This window comes from Gymnoscopelus microlampas (assembly GCF_963454915.1).
Source record: "Gymnoscopelus microlampas genome assembly, chromosome: 3".
NCBI classification, from domain to species: domain Eukaryota; kingdom Metazoa; phylum Chordata; class Actinopteri; order Myctophiformes; family Myctophidae; genus Gymnoscopelus; species Gymnoscopelus microlampas.
Window position 1 is genome coordinate 13,645,177 of NC_139940.1, and position 26,619 is coordinate 13,671,795.

The 26,619-nt window shown below is 41.5% G+C and overlaps 1 protein-coding gene across 3 annotated transcripts; it reads right to left on the reverse strand.

Moving 5' to 3' along the window:
• Positions 1-980: 980 nt before the first annotated feature.
• epn1a (epsin 1a) lies at positions 981-25,340 on the reverse strand. 3 transcript variants are annotated; one of them, XM_084049859.1, is made up of 13 exons: positions 25,294-25,340; positions 20,980-21,150; positions 20,416-20,517; positions 16,771-16,929; positions 16,047-16,175; positions 14,820-14,940; positions 12,572-12,729; positions 11,775-11,846; positions 9,977-10,060; positions 8,582-8,891; positions 6,341-6,505; positions 4,316-4,558; positions 981-3,626 (listed from the first exon to the last, which is right to left on the reverse strand). In XM_084049859.1, the coding sequence occupies exons 3-13, from the start codon at positions 20,482-20,484 to the stop codon at positions 3,157-3,159; spliced, it is 1,980 nt and encodes a 659-aa protein (XP_083905985.1). In that variant the 5' UTR covers positions 20,485-20,517; positions 20,980-21,150; positions 25,294-25,340; the 3' UTR covers positions 981-3,156. The 3 variants fall into 3 exon arrangements, with proteins under 3 accessions (XP_083905985.1, XP_083905984.1, XP_083905986.1); XM_084049858.1 differs by lacking the exon at positions 25,294-25,340 and adding an exon at positions 24,585-24,705; XM_084049860.1 differs by lacking the exons at positions 11,775-11,846; positions 25,294-25,340 and adding an exon at positions 24,585-24,705.
• Between the last annotated feature and the right edge of the window lie 1,279 nt (positions 25,341-26,619).

Consider the following 26,619-nt stretch of genomic DNA (forward strand, 5'->3'; position numbering starts at 1 on the left):
CTTGTCACAGGGCTGTCAGGCCCTGTGACAAGGCTCTGCCATTCAGTGCTATGAGAGGGGCCTGATGTGACAGGGCCTGACATCCATAGACAATTCTACTTATAATCTTAACAGGGAAGTAAGCTAATAATTACATAATTATCCCACACTAACAGTCCAGTTGTTTCATGTAAAATCTTATATTTGGAAATCAATGAGATGTTTTTTAAATGATATAAGCAACACAATAAAAAATAAAGCTTACATTTTAATTGGCTGTGGGGGGGGGGGTCTGGTCCAAAAAAGGTTGAGAAACACTATAGCTCTATGACGTGGATGCAGAACTCTGGATTGTGAGGCGCTTCAGCAGCAGGTGCAGTCACAGATTAAAACACAATTGAATAGTTTCTCAAAATTAGGATTCTATTTGAAAAAAAAGAGGACATTTTCTTAACCACTTGCCCTGTATATTTCATATGACAAATAGGGAAAATGGCCGATCTAAAAGCTCACAATGCGTCGCAACGCTTTGTGATCTTTTAGAGGAAAAAAGAAACATTTCAAAAAATGTTATGTGGTTAACATATTTTTAATTAAATTGTTAAATTGTGATATTATCAAACATAAATATCAAACATATCAGACAAGTCCACATTTCCCAAAAGGAAATGCATGTGTTTGATTCAGTCTGACCAGAAGCAGCAGGGATAAAACATATCCCCAAAGGCCATAAAAATGAATGACCAGAGGGGGGATATCAAAAGCAGAGGCATGGATTTCCTCCTCCATCCCCCCCAGCAAATTGAACCCTGCACTCAACACATTTGGTCATTTCATGGTAATGCAAAGTTCAAGTCTGTGTGCAAAACTGTTGCACAGAATGCAAATTTTGTTCTACAGCAGATGAGGCATGATTTGCAATAAAATCACATATTGAGCTATGAAAAATATACATAGGAATTTGAGAACTAAATAGAGCAAGCATGAAACAATCCACACAGTTATCCTTTGTGGATTTTTTTTTTATTTCATAAATTTCTTCTTTTTTTCCATTTTACTTTTCAAATGTGAATGTTGTCACAGTTAACACCACACAAAATTTGACCTTACCCAATAAAAGAGATATTTTTCTTTTTCGTTGATATATAAAATAAAACAATAAATTCATTAAACTAAATTAAAAGAAACAGCATGGAGCATGTCATTGAGTCCCTGTTGGGCTTCTTTTTTCCACTTCATTCATTCATTGAAATAATTGTCTTTGTTTTTTTTTCTTCTTTAAAGTAGCATTTGTAGTTCTTTCCTTTCCTTGAAGGAAAAAGGCTGAAATGAGAGGAACAGTGGTGCCGAGGGATGTATCCAGGGATCCCTGTGTGTGTGTGAGTGAGTGTGTGACAAGTGATAAACAAAACAAAACAAAAAACACCATAATGCTTTCGATTAATGCAAAAAATTAATGCGTGAAACATGATTGGCAGAGAAACGCGAGAACCTTCTAACACCTCATTTGAAATCCCAACGTTACATACGAGCGACGAAAAGAAAAAAAAAAGCAGAATGAAACGAGACAAAACACAAAATAAAACATTTTACTGTTTTTCAGGTTCGCAAAAAAAAAAAGAAAAAAAAAAAGACAGGCCACGGAGATGAAGTGGGAAACAGATACATACAGTACAGTACATACATACACACATGGAAACAGGCATTTGCGCTACAGCGTATTGGGCCTACACGCAAATAAGCATCATAGTCTCATTCGTAATGTTATGCTCCGTCATACGGCAAGTGTCGCGCGCCAAACGGAGCACATCTGCGAGATCTACAAGAGCTTGTAGATGTGCTCTTTTTGTCGCGAGATGAAATATAAATCAGGCTTCAGTCGCTCGTGTCAACGTGAACACGTGCACGCTCGACACACCCCTCCCCCATCAGGGCATCGATGGCAGAGGGTTCTAGCTTCTCCATTGTCCGATTTCTAGCACGGCAAACAGGCAAAAAAGAGGAAAAGAAAATGTTTTTTTAAAAGTTTGATTTAAATGGCATTGCATTTGATTTGAACTTCTTCCTCGTTTTACTCGTTGCCAGACGTGGAGAAGAAAATAAATTACATTTAACATTAAATTAAAAAAATAAAATCAAAAAGTGAAAAGTGAAATAGTTTCGACGATTGGACCATATTGTGTCTGAAAATGCTAATACGTGTTTTTTTCCTTTTCTTTTTTCTCTCCCGCTTCCTTATTTCAGTCCAGACATCAGAGTCAGGAGATCATGTATTAAAGAAAGAATCCTTGCGCTCGTTTTCAGTGTTTCTTGTCGTTCTAGGACAAACTCAGTGGAAGAGGCAGGAAGGAGAGCGTTTATGTCCGTTTCAGTTTTCATATAGTGCAGTGGTTCTCAAAGTGGGGTCCAGGGACCCTCATGGTTCCTTTAGGGGGTTCCAAATGGACCCTTACAGGTCTGTAACTCTGAGAGTGCACAAATAGAAATTTGGCTCCATTTGTGCACTCTCAGAGTTAGTTATGGGGGTCCTTGAAATTAAAATGTTTGAGAACAACTAGGTTAGTGGCTATGACGTGTCCCTCTCCGTCCGTCTGTCTGTCTGTCCATCCATCCATCCTTCCATCCTGCAGCTCTCTCTCTCTCTTTCAGTGCAGTGACATCAGAACAGTGACACTTAGATGTTGCAAATTCTCGCAGAACCCATCATCTCAGATAGGACTGGAACAAAGGAAGAAAATACAAAAAAAAAAAAAAAAAAAACACCACACACCCAGAAACACAACATGAAGAAACCGGAAGAAAAAAAGTGGAAAATTAAAACCAAACAAATAAATAGATTTTTCCTGCCCCGCTACACCCCACTCTGAAATGAAAAAGGAACCAAATATGAGTAGCTGTTTTTTTTTGTTTAGTTGAGTTTTTTCTTTGTTTTTACTTGAAATTCTTCGGAGCTGAAAAATAAATTGTAATGCTTTCTGAGAGAAATAAAGAAGAAAGGAAAAAACTGAAAATGTAATTTTTGATTTTTTAGTTTTCTTTTTAAATATAGAGATGTAAGCACATTTCTTCTTTTTTTTTGGACACATAAATTGTTTGTGTAGAGGGGAGGGTAATGACGAAAGAGATGGAAATGGGGCTCGAGTGGGGGGGGGGGGGTGGGGGGTCGTGAAAACTTCCTCAGAGAAGAAACGGATTGGTGCTCGCTCCCGTCGTCCCCCCGCTCCCGACCGCTCCTCCGGTGGCTCCCATCACCCCTCCCATTCCCGAGGGCCCCCCCAAAATCAGCTGAGGGGGCGGTGCCCCTCCTACGGGCCCCATGAGCAGAGACGAGCCTGGGGGGGCCATGGGCGAGAGCCCGCCGTAGGGCATTCCCATGGGGCTGGCCTGCATCATGCCCAGGCCCATCCCTGGAGCGCCCATGCCTACGCCCATGGGACCCATGCCCATACCCATGCCTAGCATGGCGTTGGGGGGCACGGGGCTGGTGCGGAGCCCGCTGAGGCCCAGTGATGACGGCTGAGGTGAGATGGATGGCATGGGGGCGGCCACGCCGAACGGGTTGGAAGAGGCCAGGGGCGTGGGCGAAACGCCCCTACTGGAGATGGTGCTGCCCGGAGTCACCGCCATGCATGGGACAGGAGATGAGCCTGGAGGGGAGGGAATGGAAGTCAGTGCTGTGGATGTTTACATTATTCCGTCTGAAAGTGCTCCCACTGCCGTTTTCCAAAGAGGAAGTCCTCAGCAATTAGTTAATCCCCTTCCCAATTACAAGCCAGTCAGAAAATTCAATAAGTCATCGAATTTATTGTTTTCTTTATTCTGCAATAAAATTACATATTGAGCTATGAATAATATACATAGGAATTTGAAACATAAATGTACGTATTTTGTATGTTGTGCTCTTGGCCAAGTCCTTCTCATAAAATATATTCTTTATGTCAATGAGGACTAACTGGTGATGATGATGATAAAGGTAAAAAAAAAAAAAAAAAGATTTGGTGTAACACTGAACTCCGAGATAGAATAATTTTCTATTTCAGTAGACTGTTGATTTTTGAATAGCCTGACACTAAGACTGCACTTCCATTTAGTTTCACTTCATCATTCCTGTGAGTCTTTTCAAAACTGCTTTTAAACTGCCTCATGCTGCTTGCATTCAAAGGAATTCCAACTGAGAAAACACTTCACGACAGCAGTACCACGGGTCCATTTGGATCCATTTGTACAATCTCAGAGTAAAATTTACACTGAGGATTTTGCAGTGTAGATTAACGTCCCATATATACAAAAAAAGAAGGTATCAAATGACTGGCTTTAGCCCAACACTGAAACTGACCTGTGTTCTGGAGGAAAGGGTTGTGTGCCGAGGAGGAGGAGATGGAGGGAGGTGGAGGCTGTTTAGACTTGGGTTTAGACGATAACAAGGAGTCCAGGTCCACCAGTGCTGCGTTGGGGCCCAGGAACGACTCTGGAGTCTTGCGGACAGGAAGCGAAGAGCCCAGAGAGGACAGGTCGAAGGGCACCGGGGAGCCCGTGCTGTCCCCCGCCGTCGCTGACGATCCCCGTCGTTCTGCGTCTCCTGAGGGGACACAATTAGAGGTTGGATTGGATTTAATCCTTAAAAGATTGTTTTCTACCTTTATTGATAGATACAGTAGACTGACAGGAAACGGGGGGAGAGAGACACGCAGCAAAGGTCATCGGGATCGGGAGTCAAACCCACGACACGCTGTCAGGCCACACCAGCAGTCTAGGTACCCAGACCGCTACGCCAGCCGTCCGGGCCATCCATAATAGATTTTAATGAAATAATCAATATCAAGATTTGTTTTTTTTGCACAACACTGTTAGGACTTAGTGGTTTAGTGGACTAAAACGTTTATTTGATTCTTCGTCGATTCTTGTGCGTCTCGATTATTTGATTAATCAAAAAATAATCAATAGGATTATAGCTAAGAAAATAATGGATTATTGCAGCCATGGACAGAAATAACATGGAGACGAGGCATAAAGTACAAAGACATTTGTACAGATGAACTCTCCATAATGATTAACTACTTGCCACAAAATTGGTGACCTATCAAAATTCTGTGGCTCAAGGTATCTCTGTGTTGGGTTAGTGTTACAGCCGGTGAGAAACATTGCAAAAATATCCTCTCTCAACAGGAACACGATCATAATTTACCAGTAAAAAAACAACTATGAGTAACAAAAAAGAGACCGGCAAGGTAACAAAATCTATAAAATAAAATAAAATAAAAAATAGCATAGTTCCAGGGAGTCCCCGCCTAAATGACTGAGAGTTAATAGTTCAAATAACAGAGGATTCTGGGTCCAAATGGTTCTATTTGTAAACTCCCAGAGTTAAATGAACACTGATGATTTTACAGTGTAGATCGGAGTCCCAAAGCCATTAAAATGGTACCAAATGGGCATCTGTTGCATAATGCATATCAAACTGGGGATCCATGAAATTAAAAAGGTTGAGAATCACTAACTAAACCAGTTCCATATTACCAATGTACATTTATTTTTACAAACTCATGTAACGTCGTGTTGTCATCATTGCTGCTACGCTGCCAAATAAACTTAAGTCCTGCAGAGTCACGCTGTAAAAAGGAGGAGGGAGCTTTAGATGCGCGTATGAGCAAAAATAACAGAACTACAAGTTAAAAACCTGTAGCATCACACGTGGTAGGCTTATAGACCGGTTCTATTTTGCGAGTACAAAATAAGGTCTACAACTACAACTGATAGAATGTGCTATCATGATAGATTAGAACGATCTCTCTGAAATGGCAGATTGTGTAGAGTAGACAATAAACATTTTAATAGTTCGTAATTATCGTCATATTACACACCCCTAGTTGGTGTCTGAGGTTGATTATTGTCATAGCCAAGTCAATATTGAGATGGCAATTGTGGGAAAAAGGGATATGATTTCAAGTTTGGGAAAACAAGCATTTTGCAGCATACCCTCAGTAAAAGTAGAGAATTAAACTAAAGAGAAGTCGCGAGTTAGAAGTGTACAGTACAGCACATGTGCTACGTGAGCCACAGCAACCTCTCGAGACACAGAATTCCATTAGTCACCGATTTTGTACGGCCGCCATTAGTCACACTGATGGAGGATGAAATGCAGACAAGACAACTGTTGTGCTGGTTCAGGCAAATGACAAATCTATGGCTACCATGTGTGAACTTTGAGCTTTTAACATCAATAGTGTTTTTGTGTGGGATTCCATCATGAAACATTTATATTAATTATGTACAATTGTACAATGTATATTGTGTGTAATCAGTGTGTGTGTGTGTGTGTGTGTGTGTGTGTGTCTATGTAGCCTTTTAAGTGTGAATGTACCTGTGCCGTTAGTGTGTGTGGCGGAGCCACTCCAGATGTCTGAGGTGAGAGGGTCAGAGGCAGGGATCGCCCCGTCCCCTGACCAGGGGTCTACTGGCCCCCCTGAGGAAGAGGTGCTGGGGGGCACTGGGGGGCCCCAGGGGTCAGCACTGGGGGGGGTCACAGCTACATGAGGAGGGGAGGAGGAGGAGGAGACGCAGGAGGGGAGGGGAGGGGAGGATTAACACAAAACCTTACAGGTAGACTTCATGGTACAGAAAATGGAACAGGAGGCGTGGCTTGGCTGGACTTCACCCTTTCTCCATCACTCTCTCTGTCTAACCTCTCCTTCATTGCCACTCGACCGACAAAAAGCCTGTCATCGTTTTTTTGGTTTGCGGTGGCAGTAAAGCAGAAGTCATACCGCCCTGCAAAGGCAAATGTGTGACTTACAAAAAAGTAAAGGGTTTGGATTTCATAAATCAGCATAACTCCATTAACCCATTAAGACCTGAGGCGATTCTGAAAAAAATCAAAAAAAAATGTTCAAGATTTTTCAGAAATAGCAGATCTACAAGCTCGTAGCGCGGCAATAGCCAAAGAAATCTAAAGTGACACAGATGCGTTCCAGGTCTTAATGGGTTGAAAGCTACTGTACTGAGTGATGGAACTGTCAGTACCCAACAGCACGGGGAGGTAAAATCTGAAGTCATTTATGGGGTTTCCAGACCCAGGCGGTCAAAAACTCTTTGCCTTTTGAATAAATCAGAGGTTCCCCAGCTAAATTAGTTAATATAACATCAAAATCTGTTTAACCGCTGTAAACCTATACATCGGATATTGGTAAATCTACAAGCACACAACACGGCGCATTGTGAGCTTGTAGAGCTCAAGAAATCTTGAAAAAGGTTTGAGAACCAGTATAATAAACAAGGGACACAAGGGCGAGGGGAGAGAGAGAGAGAGAGCTCCTGTTCAGACACAGCCACAGCCAGTCCTGATTGGAAACAAGAGGACAAAAGCCCCTGGTTTAGACAAGGAGGGTAGAATGAATTCAGCATGCTTGCTTTCCTTGGGATGAGCTTCAGAGAGGATGTATGACATGACAGCATGGAGACATGACAGAGAATGACTGGGAGAGGATGTAGGGTCTGCACGAATTATGGCTATAAATGAGAATCGAAATATCTTTTCCAGAGTTGGTGGTCACCATTATTGCTAATGATTAATGACGATGTGAGCAACGAAACTGTATCACGTCTTTTATTGACATGCCGACTATGTTCAACTCCAGTGGGTGTCATAAAACTAAAAGAAACCGCTATGGGTCATTTGTGACCGCTGTATATATTTCTCATGCTAATTTATGCTCTGTCGTATGACAAAGTGGTTTAAAAGGGTTGTCTCATCACAAATCTCTGGTCTGTACTAGGCTTAAAGCTTTCATTGTGATCAGTACACTAATATTATTCTTCACTGTACCAATCAATATTCAAACATTAATAGGTTCTATGCAGAGCAGCCATGTTGGAAAGAAATTAGGCCTCTTTCTTATTTCCTTCATAGGTGTTACCAATGTTCCATTGAATCCATTCTGGTCAAACAGAGTCAGGGTGCTGATATTGTGCATGTCTGCTCACTGGAAACACTCTGCTACACCAGTGGGTCTCAAATTGGGGTCCCGGGTTCCTTGAGGGGGCTTCCAACTAGCCCATACACGGGTGTGTAACTCTGAGAGTGTACGGGTCTATTTGGGTCCATTTGTTATGGGGGTCCTTGAAATGATAAAGTTTGAGAACCACTGTGCTACACTAAAAGGAACAGAGCCTTCATTTGTATCATTGGTAACACCTGTGAAGGAAGTAAGGAAAAGGGCTTAAGCCCAATTTCTTTCCAATATGGCTGCTGTGCATAGAGCCTATTGTGCAGCCCCCCCCCACAAGGCAGTGACATTATGGTATGTCAAACGGAACCATGATGAGGGCAGTGCAATCTCAGCCGCTTGCAGCCAGTCTGGGGGGAGAGGTTTGTGGAATTTGCTCTACCCTAACTTTCCGATTTCTCTCAATGTGACCTAATTGGCTAGACTTGAGCCAATACCATTGGACCAGTGGTTGAGAGAGTGGCGTTGCAGGTTTGAAACCCTATTGGCGAATTTTGTCCCGTCATTCTATCCAGCTAGCATCGATTTGCTTTACTCTCCAACGAAGTAGAAACAGGAGACCTAAAAAACTCACGTTCAAGAAGAGAGAACCCACTGACCTGAGGACCCCCAGGGGTCTATGTTGTTGACTCTGTTGGCGCTGTCTCCCCAGGGATCTGGGGGAGGGGCTATCGTAGGCGGGGCTCCCCCGCCCCAGGGGTCCGAGCTCGGCGGGGATGTGGGCGAGGCCGCCCCCCAGGGGTCTGCGCTGGCTGGGCCCCAGGGGCCAGAGACAGAGGGTACGGGGACTGTGGGTGGTGGCGAAGGGCCCGCTAACGCTAAGCCCCCCGAGGCAGTGGCGCCAGCAGCAGCAGCAGCACCGGCTGGGGCGCCCCACGGGTCAACGGCGCTCAGCTCCATCAGAGCACCCTGGGTAGAAGAATACGCATTTATTCAAATTCACTGCCGACAGACAGACATTACACACTATCACAATACACATGCACTGGTAATAAAACACTGGGGTCATTTCTAAAGAGGAAATGCAGAATGCTGTAAGAGGTAGAAAGGAAGGAAGGAGAGAGGATGTGAAAGTAACACACAGTGGGTAGAGTGAGAACACTGCTTTCCAAAAACACTCGTCTCTCACATAACAAACTAATACACTGACTAGGGGTGCAACAGTTAATCCAACTAATCAGTCTAATAGATTCTAAAATCGATTTTAATACAAAAAGAAAAAGCTGGATCATTTTGATACTTTTTTCCCCCTAAAAAAAAAAAAGCCAATAGCATGAATCTGAAAATGTACTTGTTTACCGAGGCATTTTCATATATTTTATTGCCTCTTTCATCCAAATTATTACATTGCAGACATTAGTTTTTTTATTTGACTACCGTATTTATAGTTGAATGTTGAACTCTTTTACTGCCATGGACGCGTTGTCAATTGGTACTTGGTCCACATGGCCATTGACGCGTATCTCTGGTTTGTATACTGGTAGATAGCGTGATCCGAAGATTTACTGCTCCATTCACATCCTGGTTAACGTATTACTTAAAAATGCTGTATCTCAGCTCCTGTGTACTTTTTTTTGTATGTATGTATTTTTGGTCGAGACATGCTATTTTCAAAGGCGGACAACAAATGTCAACGAGGTCGCGATGACCTCGTTGACATTTGTGAAACCACACAGTGAAACCCTCAGTGATTAGCAACCATCAGGGGATCGATCATACTGGAGATTAAATATTCGGTGACTACTTGAAAAGGTTATAAAACACAAAGATCGCTGGCAGTGGGGGAGTTTATCAATGTATATACTGGCAGTTAAAGAGTTAATAGACTATTGTTGTTTATCCTCTGTATTTTATCTTGGTACTGTAAAGCACTTTGTAATGTTTCGAATTACGTTTTAGAAATAAAATAGTGAAAATTGCGTTGCGATGTGTTGTGAGCTTCACTTGTAAGTTCAATTAACTGTTGCACCCTGAGCGCACGTATACAGACTCACGTCCTCAGGCTTGGCCTTCTCCCTCTTGCTCTCCTCGAGTGCCATCTGCAATCTCAGGTCATCACCTCGACGCAGTCGCTCCTCCTGCCAATCACACACACACACAAAGCCATGATGTCATCAAAACGAGACAGATACAGAGAGATCCTCAGAGAGCACGCCAGGTGGCCAAAAATAAAGAAAAGGTCACAGATTCAGTGAGAGTTCATGATCACCCATCTTTAAGTCTGAAACTTTAGGGATGGAAACTTAAACAAATGAGCTTGAACCTGCAATTTGAGAACATCATGACTGCCAGCTCTCAAATCCTCTAGTCGGTTCACTTATAAAAAGCAGTAAAAAGCCTTTCCCCATCTTTCATTGTACTCAAGGTCTCCCTCTCCATATCCCAAACTAAATGAATGACCTAATCTAACTCAGTTTTTTATGCTAGCCAATTTCATGTAGCATCTCTGTCCTACTCCTCCCGTTCAACATTCCTGGCTGACAGGCACCACCCCAGCCCAGTAGGAGTCGCTAGTGCAGTGAAAAAGGTTGCCCTCCCCGCCAGACTTCCCAAGTTTCCTCCCACAAAATAGTTTGAATAGACACTCGGCCACACTCATGCGCCGTGGATGGCCGATTTGAACCTGTAGACTCAGTGATCTGCACCACCCGAGCGCCTCCAATCTAAACCTTAACCAATGCCTTTTCATAAACAAGCAGTATGTACTAGATTAGAACATTCCTGGATGTAGACAATAAGGTCTCTATTGTATTATGAAGTCAAGTTTGGAGGGACATGGTATAGTTTTCTCAGAGCACACATTTGATGCCATAACTCTTTCTTCACATCAATTAATCAACGAGACCAGCTCATAGCTACAGCTGGGGCTCACTCCTCACCCCCGCTGTTCTGACCAATGCCTGATTTTTGGGTCCGACGCCAATGCCGATTTTGAAGAGTCCTAGACCACCAATAGCAGATGTTTTGACAAAACCTTTGTACAAAAAACTAAAACAACTTTTGCTAGACACTAATTTTAAGTATATAGCAATCTTCAATATATGAAAAGAAGATGTAACTTTAATTACAATAATACACCAATAAACCAAACTTTATTTAATTTAACAACTTTAACCACTCTATTCAAACATTTTAGGCTCTGATGTCATGCCCTGTAGGGACACCAGGATGAAAGGGATAAAACCTCGGGACACATGGGCGATATAATTTAAAGGTTCTACAGCTATTATACATGCCGATTCTGCCCTTACGGCGCCCCCTGCAGGTTCTCACCCTGCCCCTCCCTCGTCCTGTACACCCAATGGGAAATCAAAACAACAGGTTGAGTACAAGTCTGGTCGTGTCTGAGGCCTATCATTTGTCAGAGTAATTATGGGGAGGAAAAGAGGTAAAATAGCTTACAAATTACTCAGTCTTCAGTTTGGTCAATTATAACGATTTGGTCATGCACAATTTGGACTGTTTGAATACACTGCTAACAAAAGGATTGAAGAACAAAGCGTGTTCCATTACAATGCTCTTTGAGTGTAAATACACTGGAGGAAAATAAAGGATTATGGGTAGTGTAGTAAATTTTCAGAGAATTACAGTGCGCAGTCGAAAGAGCAACTTAATGGAAAGTCAAACCAAACTCATTGTTATGATGAAAGGGAAAACAATGCAACAAATTAATTTAGTTTTTGATTGGTTGATACTTGATGATGTGCTGCCTGACAGGATTCCAATTGGCACACAGATAGATAGGTGACGGCTGGTTGGCCGGTGGGTTGGCCACGCCCTACGCCCCCTGACCTTTTGATGTATCTCCTTGCTGAGTGTGAGTGCATAGTGGAGCTCTGCGTCCTCCAGAGGTGCCATGCTAGTCTGGGGGAGGTCAGGGGTCAAATGGTGAATGCAAAGCCGAGTGGGTAATGCAGTAAATATAACAAACTTACACAGACACCCCCTCTGCGTTGCTGAGGTTCATGAGAACTACAAATCACAGCTTGGTTCTAAGAAAGGGGCTGCCATATCTGTTATAGGGCTGCACAATACATTTTGTAATATAAAACGGGTTGGTTAAATCATGTTAGATGTTAGGTGTTGTTAGGCTGTTAGGTGTGGTATATTAACCACATGATATGGAGTCTAATATCTTTATACATTCAATATCACTCCACCTCTAAGGCAAAAACGTAAGTTTTGATCTCCATGGAGATTCAACTATGGAGGCGTAGATGGAGCAACAAATCCACCTCTAAAAGAATGACATGCAGAGCTGCTGAAACATTAGATTGATTAAAGATGAAAAGTTTAGATATTCAATCAGCATCAGAGGTGTGGGTCAGTAAAGTGTAAACTAAAATACAATTGGTATTCTGTTCCAATAAACCATGAGATCGCGATAGTGTGCTCACAAGATTTTGAGTTTTTATACTTTCAATATTTTAAGACAATCCAGAATAGACTGAAACCCATACACCTTGTGATTGGCTTGCCTTAATTTGTGTAAAACAACATTGCAATACTACTTTTCGATAATATTGTGCAGCCCTATTACCAGTCGGACTCTGGCCCTGTCTATGCTCTGATAGGCTGTTTTGTGTTACCTGTTCCGCCTCTTCTTTGCTCATGGCCAATGCCAGTTGGAGCTGCAGATCCTCCTCTCCAGAGCTCTGTGGCCAGGCCTGCTCAGGGTCCGCCCCTCCAGACTGGGAACCCAGCGACAGGCTGCCCCCGAGGCCAGGAGCTGTGGGGGCTGAGGATGCTGGCGGAATAAAAAGCCCATTTTGTCACTGTCAGGCAGAAACCTTACATCTCCATATTTAAACTTTTTTTTTCATAAATCAATGCCGTACTTCGTCGTACAAGAGTGTCCCGCACAAGTAGCAAAAATAGCCTATCTACAAGCTCACAACGGGTCACATTGTGACACGTTGTGAGCTTGAAAAATGTTCAAAGTGAAAATGAAAGTGGTTAATTCTGCCTGCGGGTTTTACACATATTTAACCAATAACTTAGCTTGTGACTAAACAATAACTACACTGGATCCGTTGGAACACAGGTTATTTTTTCTATCAACTAAAAACGAATTTGGACCTACAAGGTTTCTGCAGAACAGCCATGATATACAAGCACATGACTCTCACTACTTCAAATTCCCTATATAGGGCACGCTATATGGAGGATTATACAGTGAACACATCGACAAAATATATATTTAAAACATTCCAGACACTACTCAATTGTTTTCCGCGCAATGTATGATGGTACAGCATATAGGGTTTGTGATAGTGCCCGTCGGTTGTACCCTACCTTTCATGATGCATTGTGGGATCAGTCCACTCACTATATAGGGTATATTTAATAATTATCATTATACATTTTGACACCACGAGTGAAATGTGATTTTGGACACAGCCTATGACTCTTATGCACATATTTGGGAGGAGGAGTAGTGTTTTTTTTAACTACTTAAACCCTATACCGTGCGTTGTACGTCATATAAAGAAAATAACCACACGTGTCTGACATGCCGCATTGTAAGCTCGTAGATCGGATATTTTCGGGTAATGTTCACCTGTTATGACATTCCCAGGGTTCATGTGGTTAAATAAGTCCTAATTGTTCTCCACCGTGATGCAATGTTAGGGGGGGCTTCTTGTCGGTCTGTGTGTTTGCTTGTTCGTCACGCAGTAACGTTGACTTTGTGCCGCTAGGAGGAGGTCTGGCACTTTGTGTTGTTTTTTCTTAATATGTGCTGCAGTGGCAGACCAAAGAAGAGAACAAGTGATGTTTAATCAGTGGTGTAAAAATTGTAATACTCAAGTAAAGTAAACATACTCAGTTACTTTCCACCACTGTCTTTAATTGATGTTTTTTGTTAATGTGATATCCTGCAGCGTGGAAGTTGCCTACATTGAAACTGTTGTCATAACAACCGCAGTACATCACTGTTGGGGGACAACATGTTTATTATTTGCGTGTTACTTGAACAGAGTCTATACTTGTTGGATTGGTATACACCAATACTTGAAACTAAAATGCACTTGTCATTAACTTGACTCCTGGGTCTTTGGATTGCAACTGGATCATGCTACACGGAAATAATTCAGGTGTAAGTGAACCCAGTGTTGCAATGAAGATCGGTTTACCCAAACCACTTCCGAAGTCGGACAGATATGCATTTGAATAATAAAAGAAACGTCTACACACATAGTACACCCAACTATGCAACAACAAAAAAAGGTGTCAGGCAACTTGGATCGTAATTTAAACTAGCGGGGATTTTTTTTAATGAGTATCTAATGAGATTTCAACATGTATACTGGAGACAGGTGTTAATACTGGTGCAACTAAAGCCTATGAGCTATTTCTGCAGGCCAAATTCAGTTTCACCCAGATGATGGCTGAGTTCTCTCTCCTGACCTGATGAAATTTGTGACCGACCTGAAAATGTATTTTCTGTTTACTAAAGAGCTGGAGAGACCACTTACTGAACAAACACTATAGCAATGTTTACTATCGGAATATATATTGTGATGTTTTGTTTTAACCACAAAATATCACATACAGCACCTTTAAATGGTAATGGGAAATGTTTCTTTTCATGTTCCAAATAATGGCCGAGGATGTGGCAAGACAATGACATGTATTGACGGCGGTATATATGGTCCTTTAACCAGGTTCAAGCCCCAGCATCCATGATCCTGGGGAACACTTTCATAAAAAATAGCAGATCTACAAGCCCACAGCGCTCAACTATTTAATGTAGAGCGAGTCACTTAGCATAGGTCCCTGAAGAACTCAACAAAGTATTGGGTTTAAGTGGTTGATATGAATGCAGTGGTCTCTCACCACTGGAGGTCTGTGCCATCTTCTCTTTGGTTTTGAGGGCATGGATCCTCTCCTCTCGTAGTCTCTCCTCGTCCTTCAGCAGCGTCACCAGCTGTTTGGCTTTCTCTCGCACATTCACCCCCTGGACAGAGAGCACACATGGGGGACAATCCAACACATAGGATTTTCTTACATTCGCTTATTTATTGAACATGAAGAGTGTGCCTCATTTGGTCGCTGTTGGGTGGAAACCTGGTACAGTATGTCTAAAACCGTTACTTGGTGGGGGTGGGGCTGTGTTCTAACGGATCCAATGTAGTTATGCATGTACTGTAGTCACAAGCTCTCGTTAATACTTTCCACTGGTTCAGTATTTTCAAAACGCACAGATTTAAACACTGTCACTTTCAGAATTGTACAAAAAGTAGTCGATCTACTAGCTCAGTGGTTCTCAACCTTTTCAGGCCGCGACCCCTCAAAATAATCATATTTGAACTGGGGACCCCCCACCCTGACAAGCACTTGGAATTGAAGGAGTTGAGGCATTATTTTTCGTTTGGCTTACAATGCCTCACAGCGCATTGTGAGCTTGTCGATCGGCTATTTTAAATGCCACTTATATTATTTGACAATTTGGCCAATGTTTTACCAGTTTTTATAGTATAGTTTGTTGATTACTTTTGATGCAGTAATGGTCTTTTTTCTTTTCTTTTTTTCCTATGTATTAAAAAAGTTCTTAAATAGTCACTTCACCTTCATCTGGGGACCCCCAAAAAATCATGAGTGGTTGAGAACCACTGTAATAGCTCACAATGCGAGGAGTTGTTAGCTTGTAGATCGGCTATTTTCCCTATTTTTGCGTGACACTCTAGTACGACGAAGTAGCACATTATTGGTTCACAAAAAAACAGAAATACAAGATTTCTGTCTGACAGCAATGAAATGATAAATACAATTGTGCGTTTCTTTGTCTTTCTCTTGTGCACTGTGCAGATAACCCCATTTGGCAGTGTAATAATTGTTACCACTTTGGCACGTAGTCTCAGTGATAACAACCAATAAAGAAATGTAACAGTGGCCACTTTCATTGTTATGTTTGTACAAGAGTTCAGAGACATTGTAAAAACAACCTTGAATGAGCCATGAGTGGCATGTTTGACAATGTGGGGCCTGTGCTCTTTGCTCAGTCATTGCTTAAGCGTGTGTGTGTGTGTGTGTGTGTGTGTGTGTGTGTGTGTGTGTGTGTACCTGGTCTTTGCCATCTCTGTCTATGAACTGGAAGTCCTTGAGCGTCTGGACTGCGTAGATATTTTCTCGACACTGTTGTGCGACGCGCTCTGAGCCCGTCTTAATCAGGTACTCCATAAGAGTCATAGCCTGGTGCCAAACACAACCCAACCACAAAGCAGTGAACAACATACAGTATTATGTTCAACGGTCATGAAATGAACTGGCAAGAATTTAACTGGGAGATCTTGTTGAACCTAGCAGAAATCAGTGTTTCTGCTAGGTGTTTTTCGGCCGGCCATCGTGGCCGATGAGATTCTCTTTCAACCACCAAATGTTCAAATGAGCAACCAATGGAATTATGTAGTTTTGTAATACACGTCACGTGCGAGTTTGCAGATAGGCTACATGCGTGTGCACCACCCAACTGATCGCTATATCACTTTAGCGCACTACTTCTTTAAACCACTTTAACACACATGCACAGCACTGTTCCTGCATATATCTGTAGTTATACATAATATATATAATAAATATATAGTATAATAAATATATATATATATATATATATATATATATACACACACATATATATATAAGAAATACCCCTGCATGATGCAGGGGTATTTCTTACAGAGTCTGCATCAAGGTCACTCACTCACTCACACCCCTTGGTTGTTGTCTCCATGTTCACTCCTTACTCACACACACACACCTTGTCTCAGGTTCACTCATTCACACACACCTTGTATACATGTCTCCAGTTCTTGCCGTGGTCGTTGAGACGTTTCCACACCATGCTCATGATCTCAGAGAAGGCCACAACGTTGTAAGTCAGATCTGCAATTTCTGACATCAGAGAGCTGCTGGGGCCCCATGGATCGTTAGATGTTGCCTCTCGAACCTGGACAACACAGCCAGAGACAAATGCTTAGTCAATATTATTCTAAGCAAGTCATAAATGTCCCATAAAAGGAAGCTTAATTTGCAGGTAAACAGCGGGGATAAACTTCAATCATTTCCTATCCACGACAGAAGCTATTTGGTGGATGCTTTAACCACTTTCAGACTGGTGTCATTACAGATGACCTTTGTCAAACATTTTCAAGTATTTCCAAAATAGCAAAAACTGCCGATTTACAAGCTTGCAACCAAGGAAGATATTCTGTTACAAATCGTACACACACTGAGCTATCGATACAGCTATTTTATTACAAACAATCAATGACAACACAGGCTAGAGAGATGCACACAGAGACTTCACGTTACACTGCTCTCTTTATACATTTGTTTATTATTAACTGTACATTTATTGTCCGTTTTATTTGACACTTGCTTTGGCAAAGTAAATATATGCTTTCCATGCCAATAACGCAGAGAGAGACAGAGAGAGGGGTAGAGATAAAGACAGAGTCATGGTGATAAATAGATAACATGATTAGATTATGTGCAGACATAAAGAGGGAGTGGAGGGAGTCTTTTGCATTCCAAATAGTTTCATTAATGTAGATATCCTTGACGTGGCAGTTCACATACGTTGTTCTACACCGTATTGTACAGTGACACATCTTATGCTTAATTTGTACTTCGTCATACAGTGGCATCGCATGCCAAAAAAAATTCAATCCACCAGCTCAAGATGCAACAAACACTCTGTGAACTTGCAGATCGGCTATTTCGGGTGAGGGACACCGGCACGCAGTGACGTATAAATCAGGCTTTATTGTTCTTCTCCCATCCAAATCATTTTGTGACTTTGTCATTTTGACTCTCTGATGTGTTGTGTGGTTAATTTTCAAAAGCTTTTCATCTCACACTATTTACTAAACATGTTTCTCATTGTCCCCTCCCTCTCTCAGTCTCTCTCTCTTTTCATTTCTGTGGTTTGTAATCACTCTGCTTCCACGGTTTATCCTTGTGCAAACAAACCCAACTATGCACCGCTACAAGGTGGTATCAGGGAGCGGGGCCGCTACTGAGCGCAAGGTGTGCTGGTTAGCGGTAGGGCTGTCACAACCATGACATTTTAGTTGACATTTAATTGTTGTATAAATAATTGTGATTATCAATCTAAATGCATTTTCTTTTTGTATTGAACATAGGAACGTACTATACATCAAAATTACATTTATGCTTGCCTTTTAGGCTTTGTAAATAAAATTGCACGGGGCATATATGACAAATAACTTAAAGGATAACTTAGTTTTTTTACAACCAAGGTTTATGTTTTAGATTGTAATTAAAGTAAATAAAAGATGAGTGTTAAACTTTTTTTTTTACTGCTTTCTATAGTTTTAGAAATTTTCGCGATCATTTTTACAGTGGGTGGGGGCATTCTGTCCGGTGGCTAAATATGTATTTTTTTACACAATAACCCGGTGTTTTCTTTATTATTATTTACAGTAGCTCTTCTAGCCCCCAATAACTCACATCTGGCCATCAAAGATCACAGGACCTTTTTTATTGTGTAAAAAAGGCATATTTAGCCACCGGACAGAATGCCCCCGCCCACTGTAAAAAATATCGCGAAAAGTGCTAAAACTATAGAAAGCAGTAAATGAAAAAGAAATAACACTAATATTTTATTTACTTCTAATTACAAGCTAAAATATAAACCTTGGTTGTAAAAAAACAAAGTTGTCCTTTAGGGATATTTCACTTTCAAACATGTTTGTAGTCGTTTTAACGTCTACTCTGGCTTTTGTGAGCAAGTAGGCTGACAGGAAATGGGGAGAAAGATGGGGGGTGACACGCAGCAAAGGTCGTTGGGAACGGGAGTCGAACCCGCCACACGCTGTCAGGATGGCATTGCAGCCTAGGGTGCCTGGACCGTCACACTACGGCCCAGAACCAGTATTTAGATATTCGATATTCATTTTTATCATTTTATCAGACACGCCCCCTTCAGGGTCCCCACACATTTTTAGCAATGAATTTCCAAAACTTTTCCAAAACTTTTCCAGAATATTTAGCCCAATTTCCAGGCCTATATAACAATCATTCGGCGCAATAATGTGTCTCTTACTCCTATGTAGAATGCCCAAAGATAGGCAGTGTAGCAAAAATAAAGTTTGAGACATACATTAGGCTGCCGTCACACAGCCCGTTCGGCGAAAAACTACTTATGTTACATATTTCGTGTAATATTATTCATGTTTATGAAAATGTTTTGTTTTAACAAAATCAATAGCTAAAAACAATGCATAGCCAAATATTTTTCCAGGACCCTTGATAAATTCCAGGACCTTTGATGATGTTTGATCAATTTCAAACCTTTTCCAGTACTGGATTTTTTTTTTTTTAATTTCAAAATATTTCCAGGAATTTCATGACCGTGGGGACCCTGCCCCTTTCTTACAAAGACTCATACTGCCGTCCTGATGCGTTTTTTTATACCTAATATGGGCCATGTTTTTTCTATGACTTTTTTCATTCATTTTTATAGAAAAGATTTTTTAAATAAATTAAAGAATTAATTGAAAAAACACGGCCCCCTCGCGTATTAGGAGGGCAGAATGAGTCACCAGAACCAAGGACGGGGGTTTTCAATGAATCCAACATGGTTATAATGGAGTTTGAAGTTACACTTGGTTTGTACAGGAAGGGGGCGTGTCTGATAAAATGAATATCAAATATCTTAATACTGAATCAAGCAACTTAAAAGCTGTCTGGGGTGTTCACAAAAATTAAAATGACCCCAAACATGTTTGAAAGTGAAATATCCCTTTAAATATACAAAGACATGACAATGACCGGTAATAATAAAACATTTATAATGTGCTATGGCACAAACAGGCCATGCATTTAATAAGTTTATACTTTTAAAAAATAATCTAAAATAGCAAAAGTTGCCTACAAGCTAAGCTTGTAGATGGGCTTTTTTCCCCTATTTTCCCAAAAGATTAATTTAGGATGAAAACATGTCTGACAATTATGCAAAAATAATTGCAATTATCAGAGATAATTGCGACCAGGCGATTATGTAATAATGGTTACAGGCCTAGTTGCTGTGCACGTAACCAGAGTTAACGCATTAAGATGTGTGTGGGAATGTGAGGGAATGACAAGGCAGTGGTTCCCAAAGTGGGGTCCGGGGACCCCCAGGGGTCCTTGGGGGGGTCCCCAGCAAAATTTGGTAATACAGCATCACAATCATTGTAACCCCTTTATCCATATTCTATACGTTGGCTATTCAAAAATCTTTAAAGTATTGGAAAGTTTTGAAAAATTTTGCAACCTTTTTACACAAATCTTCTCTTCTGGGGGTCCCTGGCTGGCACAAAACATATTCAATTTCAGATGGGGGTCCGTGGCCGAATATGTATCAATTTAGGGGTCCTTGATATGATTAAGTTTGAGAAGAACTGTGATAAGGGAAGACGGCCACAACCTTGATTTCAGCCTCCGAGTAGTTGTGGACGATGTTCTTCACTTGTCGCCGCAGCGATGAGGTCGACATGGCAACCGTCTGGCTGTCGGGTTGCACTGTAATCTGACAGGGGGACAGGGTTGTTGTAAAACATAGTTAATGCAGTACAGAGCAAATAACCACAGGGCAAAGAACACTGTTAATACTAACAGAGGGCTGCAGAGGTGGTTGGCATAGAGAGAGAGAGAGAGAGAGAGAGAGAGAGAGAGAGAGAGAGAGAGAGGGGAGGTAGAAAGAGAAGACTGGCTGTAGAAGTGAGAGTGGGAGTTGGCAACAAAAGGAGACCTTGAGAGACAATGGCTGTGTGTGTGTGTGTGTGTGTGTGTGTGTGTGTGTGTGTGTGTGTGTGTGTGTGTGTGTGTGTGTGTGTGTGTGTGTGTGTGTGTGTGTGTGTGTGTGTGTGTGTGTGTGTGTGTGTGTGTGTGTGTGTGTGTGTGTGTGTGTAAGGTGTGAAAAACGGCATGCTCAAACACATAGAGTACTTGGCGTCAAGAGAGGCTCAGAGGAAGAGAGCGCCATGCACACCTGTTGCACACAAGAACGATGCGGGGCGAGGGGGGCTTCTCTCCTCTCCTCTCCTGGGCGTCTCTCAGCCTCTATTGTTCTGGCTCCACTCGTTCACGGAGAGCTCTGTCTCAGCCGGTTTCTCCCCGTGGCGACATTGGGACGCAGAAGCTCAGGTTTATTGGGACAAAACTGTTGAGACACATTGAGACGTCATGTCAATGAGGCTGATAATGACTGTACTCACTGGTAAATAGCTAAATTGGACACAGAAATGTTTATTCACTTGTGGCTTGAGCCACAGGTTGCTTGAACCTCTAGTTTGCGAACCAGTGTTCTACGCTATTTAATGTAGGACTACTACGGGTAAGAGTAACCATGATAGCGCTAGACAAAACTAACGGTCTGTGTGGACGGCCGTCACATGAATCAGCACTGATACGCACATGGTTGGTCCACTGATGCACCATGTAATCTGGTTTAGCTATCAAAGCCCTTTTACCAACTTCCCCAAAACAGGCAAAACATCTGCAATATAAGACACCATAGTAAGTTCCCATTTGTGATCAACAGGGCTTTAGTGAAAGAAGAGGTTACTTTGTTTAGTTTTTTAACAGAAAATAATATATGATGAACATGATATCACAGTTGTCGGGTCCCAAGATATTCTCCTGAAGGATATTTGGGAGCCCAAGGTATTGCTATGTCAAATGGGTTACTTAGTCCCATAACAACTTTTCAACCTGATTTCTCCATTTATTTTGGGCATGTCATTATAGGCATAAATGTAAAAAAAAAATAGCCGTACAATTAAATATGGCTTGTGGTTAAAGAACAACCACCACTGTAAGTGCATTAATGGCCTTACTGGTCTACATCAAGTAAATGATAATACAAAATAAATAATTTCTCTAACAATAGGCTACTTCCCAGTAGACAACGTCCACATTCAACACCACCTTGAAGAACACCATATGGTTGCTGTCAGGCAGAAACCGCATATCTCCATATTCTAACTTTTGGTGTTTTCTCGTACAGAAATGCCCTACTTGATCACACTACAGCGTCACACAAAAGTATCAAAAGTAGCAGATCAACAAGCTTGAAACGAAGCGACACGCTTTGAGCTTGTAGATCTGCTGCTTTTGCCATTTTAAACAGAATCCTTAAAAATAACAATTTTGGACAAATGAGGTGAGGTGATGAACATGCAACATCATGTTCAAGTGAATGTAAATAAAATACAATATCCATCTCAAACTTCTGAGTGTGAACAGGACAACTTGTCCATGCTCAGACATCTCTTCAGATAAAGCCAGTATCAACAAATTCACAGAGAGCAGAAATCCTATAAAACCAAACACACCCATGTGTGAAGGAAGACATGTCAAACTAATATGAGACCAAGTAGCATTGCATAACACGAGGTGATAACCGATCCAAAAGTCAGCTTAGAGACTCCAAAGACAATGTACCAAAGTTCAGATACGCCTCCTCTGTTACTGTTGCAGATAAGGGACACGCTTGAGCCCCGTTGCCCATAAGCGGCATGCTTAACCACTTAAGCCCTATATACTTTGTTGTATTGACGACGAATAGCAAAAATAACATAGCCAGGCTATTTTCACAATTTTTTAAAGTGTTCACATATGAGGACATTTCAAAAATAGGGGTGCCAGGTTGAAAGTGGTTGACCCCGCCATGTCATGGTTGACTCATTGACCCAAATCTCTCTCAAATGCAATCCTGAAAGTCATCTATAAAAAGATAATAGGTCAAATATCGAGGCCCAGTGGGTCTTACATTTCTTAGTAAAAAATGTACCACTTAAATCCTAAATACTAAGTATTAATTTGTTTACTAATAAGTATTCTGTTTCCCCAGAATAGGGATGCTAGAGTTAACTCTGCAGTGTTCATATATTCTAGCCACAAGCAACTTAGAGAGTATCCATAACCTCCAAGTTGCAATTCCCTCCATTGACTTTCATGAAAAAGAAAAGACCTATCATATTGTATTAAACAACTATAAACTCACCAATATTGCACCTGGACAGCTTGGGTTATACTTTTACTTTCTCTCAAGGCTGTGTTTAAAAAAAAATCCACCTTTGACATGGATCGGCAACTTTCTGTTAATAAACTGTACATTTTGGGGAGCACTCGTTAACTCAACGTCCTGCATATGCAATTTCGTATGGGGCTTTCAATGGAGAGAATTCCAGCTTGGAGGTTATATCAAAGTTGCTTTTGGTAAAGCAAAGTATTCATCTCATTTGCTTACTGTATTATTTGACACACCAATGACAAACCAAGAAACACTTAAAAACGTACAAGCATCCACACAGAAATGTACATTTAAACACTGTACACTCTGGTACATGATACTTACTGTACATGACATGCCATAAAAAAGACTGTACACATACAATAAATGTACATACGCATTATATAATCATGCAAATACAGACTTACGTACTGCACAGTGCAAACATACATACAGTATATTCTATTTAGAAGGAGGACCCATATACACAACACCTTCAAGCACCTCAAAATGTGTTATGACTAATGTAGGTATACTTTGATATTTATTTTCTTCAAATTATTGCTGCTTTCTTTAATTACTTTTGGCGCTTATTGGTGCTACAAAGAACCAAACAATCTTACTTTTGTGTACACGTGCATATGATATACAACAATACAATGTTGAACCTTGAACATGAAAAACAAACAGCACTGTGACGATTGTCTTAAGAGAACATGCAACAAGTCATGACTAGTGACTGATGATTTCACGTTAGCCAAGTTGGCTACATGGTTGAGCAATGTATACTTTACACGCCCAGTGACTCACAAAACACATGAATATCTAAGGCAGTGGTTCTCAAACTTTGTAATTTCAAGGACCCCATAACTGAGAGAGTGTACAAATGGTTCCATTTGTACACTCTCTGATTTACAGACCTGTAAGGGTCCATTTGAAACCCCTTAAATGAACCCAGAGAGTCCCTGGACCCCACTTTGAGAACCCCTGATCTAAGGCACAACTAAACTGGCAGTATGTAAAACGGTGGGGCACTAAAGTCGAAGCACGTTCTCTCCTATCACCAGCAGAGAGATAAACAACACCCCATGAACAAGAGACCCCCGCCCAGTTAGCCTGCCAAAAGCTAATGTTAGACACAAGATAGAGCAGCTTTTCTGTCACAAAGTTACAGCAGACAGGCTGGCCAAGGCGAAACTAGCAAGTCAGCAACCCGACAAAACACAGCGTTTTAAAGTCATAATATCTAATAGAAAAAGGGGGAAAACAATAACTGTGCAGCAATCAGAGTAACGCTAGTAGAGCCAGACAGGAGCGTTACAGTATGTTACCATTCAGCTGTCATGTGGAAATGACAGATATACTCATCCATTCTCAGCCCAAAATGTAACAGTATTTACACTACATCCTCCAGGGTGGAGGAGACAGGAGAGAAGGGCTGGGCACACTATAAGTACATGTACAAGTGGAAGTATAACGTTACTTAGATAGCACACACACTGAGGCCAACACACCGGCTGACATACGACTCGTTTCCCCAGCATAGAATCAAAGCAACAAGCCATTCGTGGAGGTTTTACCTGTCTGTCAACGTGAACCACAGAATCAATCACTTCTTGCTAACGTTAATAGAGGAGCTGGAGCAGCAGCCCTGCTAACGCTGCCTACCACTACCGCACCAAGGATGCGACAGCTACGTCACTAAAAACGGAGGTAGCGTTGGTGTAGTTCCGTGATCCGTCTTCTTCTTTTCATTTCAGGGCTGTGCAGTGAGAAGCGCAATGCTGCCCCCTACTGGCTAGTCCGGTGGTTCTCAAACCACCGGACTAGATTGCATGAGTGTGTAGCATGGTGTGTGTAGTGTAGATCTGCTACTTTTATCATTTTAGAAAAATAGAATAATAAATAATAAAAAGAACACATTTGCACACAATAGGGATGCCAGGGTGCTTAATTTAATTTAAGTATGAATAATCAGCGATGACAACTTCACGGTTCTTGTTCCAAGGAGCCCGAATCTGGAACATTTCCACTAGACAGCGCTCGTTTGTGACGTCACCCACGGCTCCTTGGAAACTTTGTCCTAGATGGTCTGCTAACAGTTAGCAGGCTAGCTGATGCTAACTCGCAAGCAGCAAACATAACGTTATTGTTAGACCATAGAAGCGGATACGGGGACGCTCCCTGCTTGAGACCAAAGCGGAACTTCTACTTGCGAATTACGAGCGACAGCGTTTCCTCAGCGTTCAGACGTAGCATAATAAATGTTTCAATGAAGTATGTACTGACCCTGTTGTAGCTTGAATGGTACGAGGAGGAGATGGCCGAACTTCCGCTTCCGCTTCACAGCAAGACGTGACCCTAGAGTAGAGCAGCAGTGTTAATTTTGACAGCAAATGTTGCTTTAGTTTTAGTCTTTTGAATAACATTTCATCTAGTTTTAGTCATATTTTAGTCATCTGAAATGTTTTAGTTTTAGTCTAGTTTTAGTCGACTAAATATCATAAGATTTTAGTCGACTAAATTGACAGTTTATTTTGGCGGGCCTTGACGGCGTGGTAACGCCTGATTTTACACTTGGTTGCATGCTGAAAATAGACGATCTACAAGCTGACAACGCGTCATAGCGCGGCGCCATGCATTGTGAGCTTGTGTTGTGTAGATCTGCTATTTTCAGAAACACCCAAGTGCAACCAAACATAAAATGACTTGTCTTTTAGTTCTACTGATGGTGGATCTCTTCTCCACTAGTCCGTCCCTCCCCAACATTTTAATCTAGATTTTATTTGTTCACGAAATTGTCAATATATTTAGTCTTAGTTTTAGCTTAGTTTTGATTAGTTTTTTTTTATTTAGTTTTCGTCAGTGAAAAAAGGTAGTCGACAAACATTTTTTTGTCATAGTCTTAGTCGATGAAATTAACACTGCAGAGCAGAAACATGGCCCACCACACTACAGTGGTTCTCAAAGTTTTTAATTCATTGGGACCCCCAAATGAATATGTACTTGGCAGCTGACCCCTATCTGAAAATATTTTGTGCCAGGGACCTGCAGTACTAGAATTTTGTTATTTCTTTCCCCCATAAAAAAGCTGATCTACAAGCTCACACCGCATGGATCGGCTATTTTCAAATAGTTAATGTAGGCCTATATAGTTTACTTTATTACTTATCCTCTTCGTCCCGGTTGGGGCATAAGGCCGCAATCATACTGAACCCTGTCTCGTGCTTTGGCATGTGCTTGGCTGAAAGCACCTCTTGCTTTGTTGAGACGCGTCTTGATGTCTGTATACTTACAAAATAAATACAGTTGGGAAGTAGTTAAACTGGTTTTAATCTTATATTAACTATTTTAGCTGGGGGTCCCTTCAAGGACAAGGATCCCTGGGGGTCCCCACTTTGAGAACCACTGGTCTTGGGGACCAAACCACACAAGTGTTGAAGATATAAAATATAAGGCCTGAACAACTTCACCCACACACACAAACACACACACACACACACACACACACACACACACACACACACACACACACACACACACACACACACACACACACACACACACACACACACACACACACACACACACACACACACACATGCAATAGTTAAG